Source organism: Thunnus maccoyii, chromosome 3 (genome assembly GCF_910596095.1).
Source record: "Thunnus maccoyii chromosome 3, fThuMac1.1, whole genome shotgun sequence".
Taxonomy (NCBI): Eukaryota; Metazoa; Chordata; class Actinopteri; order Scombriformes; family Scombridae; genus Thunnus; species Thunnus maccoyii.
This window is the reverse complement of record NC_056535.1, coordinates 30,198,712-30,213,093: the sequence shown is the minus strand read 5'-3', so window position 1 is coordinate 30,213,093 and position 14,382 is coordinate 30,198,712. Positions and strand designations below refer to the sequence as shown.

Genomic DNA, 14,382 nt, shown 5'->3' with positions numbered 1-14,382 from the left:
CTCCCATAACGTCATGAGACCGATGATGTCTATATAAGATGACAAATTTCAGCCTGGTCGTCAGAATAAAACATTGGCATTGTACGTTTCTGCAAACCACAGATACGTTGAATATCTACATTTCAACACCTGTAATACGGAGCATATTAACATTTCAACAATACGTATCATATCAACATTTCTGAAGTGACGTACTTCACATGACATCTATATAAAGTGACTTTCTTATTAGGTGGTGGAGGGGCAGGTGGATGGCTTGCAACATTGTTGGCAGAAAGTTGGAAATAAAAAGGGATACCCCGTGCGTTAAAAAGTGATGCCACGGGGTCCTGACCAAGCTTCGACATGTGACGAGTTGGGAGTGAGAATGTGTTGTTTGGAATCATCACTGGAGGTCCACTTTAAAATACTGTAGACTATTGTGTTTTGTTCCTTAGTGACAGTGTTCACATGGCTGGTCACAATCATGCCAGATTTAGTGTTTATAGCATCAAATTCCCTCTTTGTGTTTCCTTGTTGAGCTGCAGTGGAAGTATTGTAACAAAAAGAGGAACTTTAGTACTAAAAAGACTGTAACGTTGAAAGATATCTACTTGATTTGACTCATTCGACAGCTGAAGCTTCATATTAGCTTCAGATAAACTTTTAAACACATTTTTGCACAGAAGGAGGACTGTGGATTTTGTCCTCCATCACTTACACTCTAAATCAGTGGTTCTCAACCTTTTTTGGGCCAGTGCCCCCCTATCCATTATCCAGGTCCCTTATCAGCCCCCTATCAATTAAAATATAGGCTAATTGTCTCCCCTGAATACTAATGTGAATTTTTATTCTGTGTTATATAATTTAAAAAGCATGTCAGGCTGTAGCCACTAACCAGCTATAGGGACGGCTATGGTTAGAATTTTATCTTAATCTGATCTACAAACAATTTATTTGTCCAGTTTTGCACATATCACAGAGATACGACAGACTGCATTAATGTCATCTCAGCACTTATTTCCTTGTTGGAATAAAAGGCACACGTCAGACTTTATGATCCAGCTGATAATAATTTATACCATCTGTTATTGTTTGACTTTTGCTCTAGATTATTTGCTCTAAAGTTCATAGACTACTGGTGGCATTTTTTTTTTTAATGAAATGTCAGAAGAAAGAAATAAGAGCATTTATCAATACTCTCATTGGTTCCTTTTCATAACTAAAGAATTGGGAGAATTTTTTTTTTTTTTTAATAATTCAGAACAGGATTAGAATAGATTTATATTTTAAATATGACGAAATATAGTTACAGCAGCAACAATAATGTTTCCATTAGCAAAGTCACTATATCTCACTTGAAAGAAATCAAAAATGTCAGTAAAATAAATAATATTCCTGACATTATAATACTGAGTGAAGTTTGGAAAGAATGAAGAACAAACACATCAGTCTGTATCAGTCCTTCCTCTTGTCCTCCTCCTCCCTCTGCTGCTGGTTGAGCGAAGGGGCTGGTTTGAGCCAGAAGCTAAGTCTAGTCAGTAGCTAAGTTTACAGGAATTTGCCAAATTTTAATATACGTTACAAACTAAGCTAAACACAAACACCAACGAATAGAGCAAAGGAGAGGACAGAGAATCTAGCCATAAATGATAGCAAAAGACAGTCGAGACTCAGCACAGTTTCCCCGTGTCTACACAGGAGGCATTCAGGTGTAGTGTTGAGCGTAGGTCACCCACGTTTTGGAGCCCAATACACAAATTTGACTGTAGTTACACACGTAAAACAGAGGAAAACTGACTTGACAGCACTGTGAAAAAGCAGGAGAAAACACTGAAGTCTGATAATGAAATTGTGAAAAGATTTGGATGTAGCTCTAAACTGGCATTAAAAACAGACGCACACAAACATCCCCCAAGAACACCTCAACGCCCCCCTTTCAAAAATATTGCTTCCAGCGCCCCAGACGTTCTCTGAACTTCCCCTGGGGGCGGTACCACCCGTTGAGAAACGCATTATGAAGGGATCTATCAGTGGTCAGTATGAACAGGAGGAATGATTACAGCAAGATAAACATGTTTCAGTGTTCATTTGGGCTCCTGACTGTTGTTTTAAGACATACTTGAAAAACTGTGAACCCGTCCTTTAAAAAAGCTTCATTAGAGGAGGAGGAGGAGGTCATGACAGAGGTACACGCTGTCTCAGTGGTTTCCAGTTTTGAAGAAGTTTCATAATCAATGGGGTTTGACCTTTGTCACACTGTTTCTCGTAAATGCTCTGTACTTTGATTTCATTTAATGAGCTCCCTGTTTAAGTTTTCTGTTCATATCCATCAGCCAAACACAAGTTTTTTGCTTGTTTTATAGATGCAGGATATTTTACAACTTACAATCAGCTATTTTTACATTTGAAATTTTAATATACAATGAGGAAAGTAGTAGTAGTAGTAGTAGTCGTATTAGTATTAATATTATACCAATTATAAATAAATCAAACAATAATGGACTTTCACACAAAATGAAGAGCTGAAAAAACTCTTATCTCAACATCTTAACAACATCAGTCTTAATGGGCTTGATCTATATCGGAAAATTTGTGCACAAATCTCTCTGCAGCACTTACAGACACAGACACATACTGCAGACTCCACACAGTGCTGGAAACGTCCCTGGTTATAATTTTACGTTGATGTGATGTTCGTGAAGTGTCAGACAGTCAGAACATGTGACTTCCTATTAGAAAATACTAATTTATTAACTTCATTCAAATAAAAAAAACAACTTTATTACAGTAATATGATATTTATGACTCTGATAAAAGTGTCACGTTATTACAAAGATTACTCTCACTCAATAAAAACAAGTTTATGAAATAAATCTTGTACACGTGAGACTAGAGTTTAACCCAGTGTTGTAGTCATTCTGACCTTTGACCCGAACATTAAACAAAGTTTTTGCACATGCTCAGTAGAATCTCTTAGTCAGCAGATATGAAGGCAAAGCTGCTGAAATTACAGTCAGTGGCTTATAAAGTTATCCAACATCTAGTGAAAATAATCACAACACAGCTAAAATACATCAACAGTACTTTGAAGTTTACATTTAGATTATTTAGTTGATTTTCTTATTCAGAGTTAATTACAATGACAGCAACAGTAGAGAAAACCTAATTTCCTAAATCACTAATATTACATGAACTCTAAACCCAAAATGAAATCTGTACCTTTAAATAAAAAGACTCACTGTGACAACATGACTGACAGCAGAATTAAACTGATGGTACTTTTACAGATTGTAAAGCATCCAGAGTTTCATCACAGTTTAATCATAAACATGTAGATATTTCTGTTATCAGCCTATTTCAGTAATCCTGTTTCATTCATAAAGAGACAAATAAAAATGTGATTATATTTGATGGTACTTCCCTTTAATAAACTGAGGGCTGTTGATGTACACTGCCTAATCATCATCATCATCACCATCACCGTTGTCATCGTCATCGTCATCATCCACCTCTGGTAAAATCTTAATTGGCAGTTCATCAGCATTACCAATGTATAGAAACAACTTCTCAGTGAAAGTCTCTGTGAAGGTGTGTATGTGTGCTTCAGTATCAAGATCATAGAAGGACAGTTTTCCTCCCTCGTAGTCCAGATGAACTCTGATCCTCTGCAGCTTCTTTTCCACTTGGAGAACAACGCCTTCATCTGGATCAGAGACTGCTCTGTATTCATTATCACAACAAACGATCATCCCACCTTCAATCTCTTTTTTATTTATCACACCCAGGATCCAGCCTCTACTGTGTCCAACCTCAACATCCCAGCTGTGAATCCCTGAGTTAAAGCCCTCAGAGCCCAGGACAATGGGATAGTAGTCAAACCTCTCTGGGTTTTTAGGAAGCTTCTGTTTCTCTCCACATCTCATACTGGTCAGATCTTCAGACAGGATGAGGTTTATATGAGCAGTGTTTGGATCCAGAATCACAGGAGTGTAGGAGACCATCTCCCTCATCTTGTTCCAGATGTTGAAGGTCAGGTTGCCCAGGTGTTTGGCCACATCTATCAGAGCTCCTGAGACCAGCTCTGGATCATCCAACAGGAGGCGCTGCTGGACTCTTTTCACTGCAGCCTTGTAGTTCTGCAGGAATGAGACGTCTTCAGCTCTCAGCTCCTCCTCTGTGGTTCTGATTGTGTCTGAAAGAGCTGCTATCTCTCTGCTCAGAGCCTCAATCTTCTCCTTTATGACTTTACTTTTCTGCTTTTTCTCCTCCCTCAGAACAGTGATCCTGGCCTCCTCTTCCTCTTGTAGAAACTGGTGAAGCTTCTTAAACTGCTTCTTAATCTTCCTCTCTGTGTCTCTGGCCTGGACCTTAATGTGTGCTGCTGTTTGATCACACTTTCTTTTAAATTTTTTAAAGAGCTTCAGTTTGTCCTGTAAGGGCTTCAAGGAATTCTGGAGCTCCTCTTTGTGATCATGTGCAGCTTCATCGATGGGTCTGAATCTCTGGTTCTTGTGTGTTTTCGTATCTCTACAGTGGAGACACACCGGCTGCTGATGGTCCAGACAGAAGAGTTTGAGTTTCTCAAAGTGCAGACTGCAGAGATCCTCAGACCCTGCTGAAGCTCTCTGATCTCTCTCCAGTAAGAAGGTCTCACACAGGTTCTTTAATGCCAAGTTACAACGCAAATCACTCGTTGATGATCTTTTCTTACAAAGTGGACACTCCGGTGTTTGTTTATCCCTCCACCAGGCCTTCAGACAGTCTTTACAGAAGCTGTGGCTACATGACAGGATTACAGGATCTTTAAAGATGTCCTGGCAGACAGAACAGGAGAGATCCTCCAATCGAGCAGACATTTTCACTCGGAGTAAAGCTGAAAACACACCAGGCAAAACACTCAAACAAGAAAATGCAGCGCGATTGGTTTCCTCTTGTAGAAATGTCTCTTGAAGTTACTTTTACTTTGTTCTGTGTTTTTCCTTAAACTTGCGTCCGATCAGCAGCAGCTGGAAGCATTCGTATTCCAGTATTTGAGTATTCTGTCTTGTAGCTGTCCTGTTTTAGTTGTTGTAAGCTCAAGTCATGAGATTAGTCTGAAGGTGAAACTTATCATCTGTCTCTCAGGATATAAGTGGTTAGTGCTAGTTTCCTGTTTGACAAGTCATAAAAGAAGCTGAACTCTGTCACGTAGTTTCTTGGTAACGCTCATCTCTTAACAGTGAGAAACTCGATGTAAGTTTTATTTTAGCCCTCTGATGCACAACATGGATCTAAAGTGACCGAAGTGAATTATTTTGTTTAATATCTTTGCATGTTATGCATTTTATTACTCAATATGTAATGAATTCCTCAACTAAGTTATTTTTTAATATCACAAATACTTAATTGAATATTACTTTCTATTATTTTCAATTAAAAAAAATGTTGTGTCACTGCAGATAAATGCACAACATGGGTCAAAAATGACCCGTATGTATTCTCAATAGGTACCTTTGATTTGTTTACATATTTTTAATTAGGGACATATTTTATTGTGGACCACTCCCCTCAAGGTCACAATTTCACCTCACTATCAGACTGTTTTATCACAACTGTGTGATACATGTAAGTTTTATTGTATTTTTTATAGAATTACTGTAGAATCAAATAGTTATAACTTTGAACTAATTATTGAGATAGTTTGACCTAATGTGTTATAACTAGCTTGCTGTGACCTGTTGTGTTTTAGCTGGTAAAGACAGAGAGTGTGTCTAACACTCTTGGCAGAAAACTGTTTACCTGTTAAAGTAAATGTAAGGTAAAAATATGACCAAAATAAAATACAGTTGTTTGAAAACATCACTGGAGGTCCACTTTAAAATACTGTAGCCTATTGTGTTTTGTTCCTTAGTGACAGTGTTGACATGGCTGGTCACAATCATGCCAGATTGAGTGTTTTTAGCATCAAATTCCCTCTTTGTGTTTCCTCGGACAGTGTTTCTCTGTTGAGCTGTTTTGAACGTTTAAAGATCCTGTTGAGCTGTGGTGGAAGTATAGTAACAGAAAGAGGGACTTTGGCACTAAAAAGACTGTAACGTTTAAAGACATCTACTTGATTTGACTCATTTGGACAGCTGAAGCTTCATATTAGCTTCAGATTAAGTTTTAAATACATTTTTACACAGAAGGGGGTCTGTGGATTTTGTCCCCCATCACTTACACTGTAAGTGCATTATGAAGAGATCTTTTAATGGTCAGTATGAACAAGAGGCATGATTACAGCAAGAAAAACCTATTTCAGTGTTCATTTGGGCTCCTGACTGTTGTTTTAATACAGATTTGAAAAACTGTGAACCCGTCCTTCAAAAAAGCAAGCACACTCTCTCAGTGCTTTCCAGTTGTGAAGAAGTTTTACAATCCTCTAGACAATTGCTTGTTTTATAGATGCAGGATATTTTACAATTTACAGTCAGCCAGTATTAAATTTGACATTTTAATATACAATAGAGGAATCCAACATCTGTGTAAATTGTTATTAGAGACTGAGCCCAAAAGGCCCTCGCATAAGGGTGAGAACCCTATTGTTTTTCGTGTGTTTGTTTGTTTGTTTGTTTCTTTATTATTATGCCACTTAAACCCTAAATTTGACCCCCTAAACATGCTCAAACACTCATAAAATTTGGCACGCACATCAGGTCTGGTGAAAAATTTGATAAAATGTAAAAATTAACCCCCCAAGTGCTAAATTGTGCTCTCTAGCGCCACCTATGTAGCTAAAACGGCCACCACGGCCCGCAGGAATGTCGAAGAGAGATCAAACCAAAACTCAATTATTCGTCTCATCAAGACCTACAAATCATACGCTGACACCCCTGACCTAAATCCAACAGGAAGTCCGCAATTAGCCTTTCAAAATAAGACTTTGCCCCAATTTTGGCCCCCGAACAAACGCTATCTCCTCATTAATGGTATCGGCTTCAAACTTTAAAAGGTGACTTATGACACTATGCTGAAAAAAACTTGTTAAAAACTTTGTAATAACTCGAACGGTTTGGATTTTATAAGCCCTGAAAGTTGCAGTGCCACATCATACCTTACAATGTAAAACAATGGGGAGGCAATCTATGGGCATGAACTTTGTGTCAAACATAGGCTTCTGACGTCTCAACTATAAGTCTGACCACTTTCAAACCTGTATCAATGGATTCGCCACGAAATTTCCTACTAAAAAATATGATTTTTAATGTAAGATTTGGCCAAAGTAATGGGATTTATGAGGAGATTTCACAAACAGCGTACTCTAAAATCCTCCTCTCCAACTGCTCCTGGTGATGTCACTCATTACACACATCAATACACACTCATTATAAAATCACAGGAGGAGCGTGAAAAGACTTTAAAACTCAGACTCTAATATCTCAAAAACAGTAAAAGACAGAAAAAACATGTGAATTCAAGATTTGTAGGTCAAAGTCTCGTGACTCATTTAAAGTTCAAATGAAGTCTGTATCTAAAACTATGTGGAAGCAGTAAATGTTCAAAAAGGTGTGGGTTCGCTCACACTCTCCATTCAAATGTATGACAGTTAGTAAAAAAGTTCAAAATGAGAGATGCTCCATTAATAATAATAGTAATAATCTTTATTTATAGAGCAGTTTTCAAAGTCCATGTTACAAAGTGTTTCACAAGGGCGGCAAAAATAAAACATACAATTCATTAAATCAAACAGGTAAAATCAGGAGAGACTTTCTTATAAAAGTGTCACGTTATTACAAAGATTATTCTCACTGAATAAAAACAAGTTGATGAAATAAATCTTGTACATGTGAGACTAGAGTTTAATCCAGTGTTGTGGTCATTCTGACCTTTGACCCAAACATTAAACACAGTCAGGTAGTTTTTGCACATGCTCAGTAGTATCTCTTAGTCAGCAGATATGAAGGCAAAGCTGCTGAAATTACAGTCAGTGGCTTATAAAGTTATCCAACATCTAGTGAAAATAATCACAACACAGCTAAAATACATTAAAAGTATTTTGAGATTTACATTTAGATTATTTAGTCAGTTCATAGTTAATTACAATGACAGCAACAGTAGAGAAAACCTAATTTCCTAAATCACCAATATTACATGAACTCTAAACCTAAAATTAAATCTGTACCTTTAAATAAAGAGACTCGCACTGTGACAACATGACTGACAGCAGAATTAAACTGATGGTACTTTTACAGATTGTAAAGCATCCAGAGTTTCATCACAGATTAATCATAAACATGTAGATATTTCTGTTATCAGACTATTCCAGTAATTCTGTTTCATTCATAAAGAGACAAATAAAAATGTGATTACATTTGATGGTACTTCCCTTTAAGATATTGATGGCTGTTGGTATACACTGCCTAATCATCATCATCATCCTCATCCACCTCTGGTAAAATCTTAATTGGCAGTTCAGCAGTATTAATAATGCATGGAAACAACTTCCCAGTGAAAGTCTCTGTGAAGGTGTGTATGTGTGCTTCAGTATCAGGATCAGAGAGTGACAGTTCTCCTCCCTCGTAGTCCAGATGAACTCTGATCCTCTGCAGGTTCTTCTCCACTTGGAGAACAGCTACTTCATCTGATCCAGAGAGTACTTTGTATTCACCATCACAACAAGCAATCATCCGATATGCATACCCTATCTCTTGCACATCTGTCGCACCCAGGACCCAGCCTGTACTGTCTCCAACCTCAACATCCCAGCTGTGAGTCCCTGAGTCAAAGCCCTCACAGCCAACAGCAATGGGAAAGGCCTGAAACCTCTCTGGATTTTCAGGAAGCTTCTGTCTCTCTCCACATCTCACACTGGTCAGATCTTCAGACAGGATAAGGTTTGGATGAGCAGTGTTTGGATCCAGAATCACAGGAGTGTAGGAGACCATCTCCTTCATCTTAGTCCAGATGTTGAAGGTCAGGTTGCCCAGGTGTTTGGCCACATCTATCAGAGCTCCTGAGACCAGCTCTGGATCATCCAGCAGGGGGCGCTGCTGGACTCTTTCCACTGCAGCCTTGTAGTTCTGCAGGAATGAGACGTCTTCAGCTCTCAGCTCCTCCTCTGTGGCTCTGATTGTGTCTGAAAGAGCTGCTATCTCTCTGCTCAGAGTCTCAATCTCCTCCTTCATCATCTGACTCTTCTGCTCCTCTTCCTCCCTCAGAGCAGCGATCCTGGCCTCCTCTTCCTCTTGTAGAAACTGGTGAAGCTTATTAAATTGCTCCTTAATCTGCCTCTCTGTGTTTTTGGCCTGGACCTTAATGTGTTCTGCTGTTTGATCACAGTTTCCTTTAACTTCTTCAAAAAGCTTCAGTTTCTCCTTTAAGGGCTCCAGGGATTTCTGGAGCTCCTCTTTGTGATCCTGTGCAGCTTCATCGATGGGTCTGAATCTCTGGTTGGTGTGTGTTTTTGAATCTCGACAGACAACACACACTGGCTGCTGATGGTCCAGACAGAGGAGTTTGAATCTCTCAGAGTGCAGACTGCAGAGATCCTCAGACCCTGCTGAAGCTCTCTGATCTCTCTTCAGTGAGAGGGCCTCACACAGGTTCTTTAAAGACAAGTTACAAGGTGGATCACTCCTTGATGATTTTCTCTTACACAGTGGACACTCCTGTGTTTGTTTACCCCTCCACCAGGTCTTCAGACAGTCTTTACAGAAGACGTGCCTACATGACAGGACCACAGGATCTTTAAAGATGTTATGGCAGACAGAACAGGAGAGATCTTCCTCCGATTGGGTAGACATTTTCACTCGGAGTAAAGCTGAAAACACACCAGGCAAAACACTTAAACAAGAAGATCCTTTGTGATTGGTTTCCTCTTGTGGAAATGTCTCTTGAAGTTACTTTTACTTTGATCTGTACTTTTCCTTAAATTTGTGTCCGATCAGCAGCAGCTGGAAGCATTCGTATTCCAGTTTTTTCCGTATTCTGTCTTGTAGCTGTCCTGTTTTAGTTGTTGTGAGTTCAAGTCATGAGTTTAGTCTGAAAGTGAAATTTATCATCTGTCTCTCAGGATATTTCTCCTCCCAGCGTAAGAGGAAGTGAGTGTGACGAGTTAGAAATAGGCTGACCACTGTCACGTAGTTTCTTGGTAACACTCAGCTATTAACTGTGAGAAACTTGATGTAAGTTTCATTTTAACTCTCTGATGCACAACATGGATCTAAAGTGACCTGAGCAAATGATTTTGTTTCATATCTTTGCATGTTATGCATTTTATTAGTCAATATGTAATGAATTCCTCAACTAAGTTGTTTTTTAATAACAAACACTTATTTGAATAAGTTTTTAATATTATTTTTTAATATTTTTGTATCACTACCCTATAAATGCACAACATGGGTCAAAAATGACCCGTGTATATTCTCAATAGGAATGTTAAATTTCAATTTTCATTTGGGCTCCTGACTGTTGTTATAAGACAGACTTGAAAAACTGTGAACCTGTCCTTTAAAAAAGCTACATTAGATGACTATGCAGTCTTGACAGAGGTACACTTTCTCTCAGTGGTTTCCACCTTTGAAAAAGTTTCAGAATCTTCTAGACGACTGAGGTTTCCCTCTGTCACACTGTTTCTTGTAAATGCTTGACTCTGTACTTTGCTTTCATTTAATGTGCTTCCTGTTGAGGTTTTCTGTTCATATCCATCAGCACAAGACAAGACACATTATTGTTGTTGTTGTTGTTGTTATACATAAATCAAACAATAATGGACTGCCACACATAATGAGAAGCTGAAAAAACTCAGCCATCATGTCGGTCTTAGTGGTCTTGATCTATATTCAGAAAACCTGCACATAAATCTCTCTGCAGCACTTACAGACACAGACACGTACTGCAAAGACTCCACACAGTGCTGGAAATGTCCTTGGTTATAATTTTATGCTGATGTGATGTTCCTGAAATGACAGACAGAACATGTGACTTCCTATTAGAAAATACTAATTCATCAAGTCAATTAAAGAACTTTATTTCTTTGAAATGCAGTGTTTTATTGAGATTAGATCACCTTTAAGGAAGAAAATGAGATATGATAGATTTTGCATTAAACATAACAGATCATATAATAGTAGTAATAATAGTAATAATCTTAATTTATAGAGCAGTTTTCAAAATCCAAGTTACAAAGTGCTTCACGAAGGCAGTAAAAATAAAACAGACAATTCATAAAATCATATATTTTAAAAAACAGATAAAACTACTTCAGTGTATAAAACGAGAGAATTTAAAAGAGATGAAAACAGAAATAAAAGACAATTGAAAGAAAATACAAACAGGTAAAATCAGGAAAGACTTTCTGATAAAAGTGTCACGTTATTACAAAGATTACTCTCACTCAATAAAAACAAGTTTATCAAATAAATCTTGTACATGTGAGACTAGAGTTTAACCCAGTGTTGTAGTCATTCTGACCTTTGACTCAAACATTAAACACAGTTTCTGCACATGCTCAGTAGAATCTCTTAGTCAGCAGATATGAAGGCAAAGCTGCTGAAATTACAGTCAGTGGCTTATAAAGTTATCCAACATCTAGTGAAAATAATCACAACACAGCTAAAATACATCAAAAGTATTTTAAGGTTTATATTTATATTATTTAGTTGATTTTCTTTTTTAGAGTTAATAACAATGACAGCAACAGTAGAGAAAACCTAATTTCCTAAATCACTAATATTACATAAACTCTAAACCCAAAGTGAAATCTGTACCTCTTATGGAGATCTGCTGATCAATGGTCAACTCATCAGTGAAAAAAGTGTCCAGGAGCCTTTAATGTCTTATACCAACAATATTTATTGAAGCTTGGCCAAGGAGAACGGAGGAGTTATCAATACAGCAGTCTGTGCATGATGCTGTCTCAATTCTGAGGATTCGGTCCCCTGTGTTCAGTCTTTAAACCCCTACAGATCATGCAACAAATTATATACACCCAGAAATGGTCAAACTCAGTGTATCTACAGTATGCATAGTTTGTCTATTGGCTCGTTAGTTTCCAAACAGGAAAGTGTTTTTACTGTGTTAGTTCAGGTCACGTTGCGTGGAGCTTCAGGTCAACGTCGGCGGATTCTGGTCTGGAGCTGCTGTTGTCTGGTTATGCAAATAGAATCTGCGCAGATTACATATCTGTGGTGTCGAGGAAGCTACGAAGCCATCTCCTCTGACCTTGGTAACCGCAGCAACGCCGATTCACTCTTTATCAGAATGGCTCCTGCTTTCTCCAAACACCACAGACAGCTACTCTGCGTCTCAAGGAGAGGAGACAGTTGTCTGTTCTTTCTGCTGAGATTTACTGCTGCCTTCAATGCCCATTCTTGACCCAGTGTAACCCAATTTGTAGCCACTAAAGATAGAAAATTCTATAGCAGTACCTTTAAATAAAGAGACCCCCACTGTGACAACATGACTGACGGAGCAAAATTAAACTGATGGTACTTTTACAGATTGTAAAGCATCCAGAGTTCCATCACAGTTTGATCATAAACATGTAGATATTTCTGTTATCAGCCTATTTCAGTAATTCTGTTTCATTCATTCATAAAGAGATGTAATTATATTTGATGGCACTTCCCTGTAAGAAACTGATTAGTGTACAGTGCCTAATCATCATCATTGTCGTGATCATCATTGTCCTAATCATCTGCATCATCACCATCATCATCCTCACCATTGCTGTTGTCGTCATCATCATCATCATCCACCTCTGGTAAAATCTTAATTGGTAGTTCATCCTCATTACTAATGCATGGAAACAACTTCCCAGTGAAAGTCTCTGTGAAGGTGTGTATGTGTGCTTCAGTATCAAGATCAGAGAACGACAGTTTTCCTCTGTTGTAGTCCAGATGAACTCTGATCTTCTGCAGCTTCTTCTCCACTTGGAGAACAGTTACCTCATCCGATCCAGACAGTGCTTTGAATTCACCATCATAGAAAACAGTCACCCAAACCCCGAACTCAGTTTCCACACCCACAACCCAGCCGGCACTGTCTCCAACCTCAACATCCCAGCTGTGAGTCCCTGAGTTAAAGCCCTCAGAGCCCAGAACAATGGGAAAGTTCTTAATCCTCTCTCGATTTTCAGGAAGCTTCTGTCTCTCTCCACGTCTCACACTGGTCAGATCTTCAGACAGGATGAGTTCTGGATGAGCAGTGTTTGGATCCAGAATCACAGGAGTGTAGGAGACCACCTCCTCCATCTTGTCCCAAATTTCATAGGTCAGGTTGCCCAGGTATTTGGCCACATCTATCAGAGCTCCTGAGACCAGCTCTGGATCATCCAGCAGGGGGCGCTGCTGGACTCTTTCCACTGCAGCCTTGTAGTTCTGCAGGAATGAGACGTCTTCAGCTCTCAGCTCCTCCTCTGTGGCTCTGATTGTGTTTGAAAGAGCTGCTATCTCTCTGCTCAGAGTCTCAATCTTCTCCTTCATCATCTGACTCTTCTGCTCCTCTTCCTCCTTCAGAACAGCAATCCTGGCCTCCTCTTCCTCTTGTAGAAACTGGTGAAGCTTCTTAAACTGCTCCTTAATCTGCCTCTCTGTGTCTCTTGCCTGGACCTTAATGTGTTCTGCTGTTTGATCACAGTTTCCTTTAACTTCTTCAAAAAGCTTCAGTTTCTCCTGTAAGGGCTTCAGGGATTTCTGGAGCTCCTCTTTGTGATCCTGTGCAGCTTCATCGATGGGTCTGAATCTGTGGTTGGTGTGTGTTTTTGAATCTCTGCAGACGAGACACACTGGCTGCTGATGGTCCAGACAGAAGAGTTTGAGTGTCTCAGAGTGCAGACTGCAGAGAGCCTCAGATCCTGCTGAAGCTCTCTGATCTCTCTCCAGTAAAAAGGCCTCACACAGGTTCTTTAAAGCCAAGTTATGAGGCAGATCACTCCTTGATGATCTTCTCTTACAAAGTGGACATTCCTGTGTTTGTTTCTCTTTCCACCAGGTCTTCAGACAGTCCTTACAGAAGACGTGCCTACATGTCAAGACAACAGGATCTTTAAAGATGTCATGGCAGACAGAACAGGAGAGATCCTCCTCCGATCGGGAAGACATTTTCACTCAGAGTAAAGCTGAAAACACAGCAGGCAAAACACTCAAACAAGACCATCCGCTGTGATTGCCTTCGTCTTGTGGAAATGTCTGGTGAAGTTACTTTTACTTTGATCTGTGTTTTTCCTGAAATTTGCATTCGATCAGCAGCTGGAAGCATTTGTATTCCAGTATATGAGTATTCTGTCTTGTAGCTGTCCTGTTTTAGTTGTTGTGAGTTTAAGTCATGAGTTTAGTCTGAAGGTGAATCTTATCGTCTGTCTGTCAGGACATTTCTCCTCTCAGTGTCAGAGGAAGTGGTCGTTGCAGGTTTGCAGTTTGACATTTGTGTTAAGTACAAGAA

General features: G+C 39.0%; 1 protein-coding gene across 1 annotated transcript; it reads right to left on the bottom strand.

Annotated features, from left to right (window-relative positions):
* Positions 1–12,629: 12,629 nt before the first annotated feature.
* On the bottom strand, positions 12,630–14,042 carry LOC121891873 (E3 ubiquitin-protein ligase TRIM35-like). Its single transcript, XM_042404529.1, has one exon. The coding sequence runs from the start codon at positions 14,040–14,042 to the stop codon at positions 12,630–12,632; it is 1,413 nt and encodes a 470-aa protein (XP_042260463.1).
* Positions 14,043–14,382: the final 340 nt, after the last annotated feature.

Coding starts and splice junctions, on each gene's coding strand:
- LOC121891873 (XM_042404529.1), bottom strand. CDS start 14,042: ATGTCTTCCCGATCGGAGGAGGATCTCTCCTGTTCTGTCTGCCATGAC.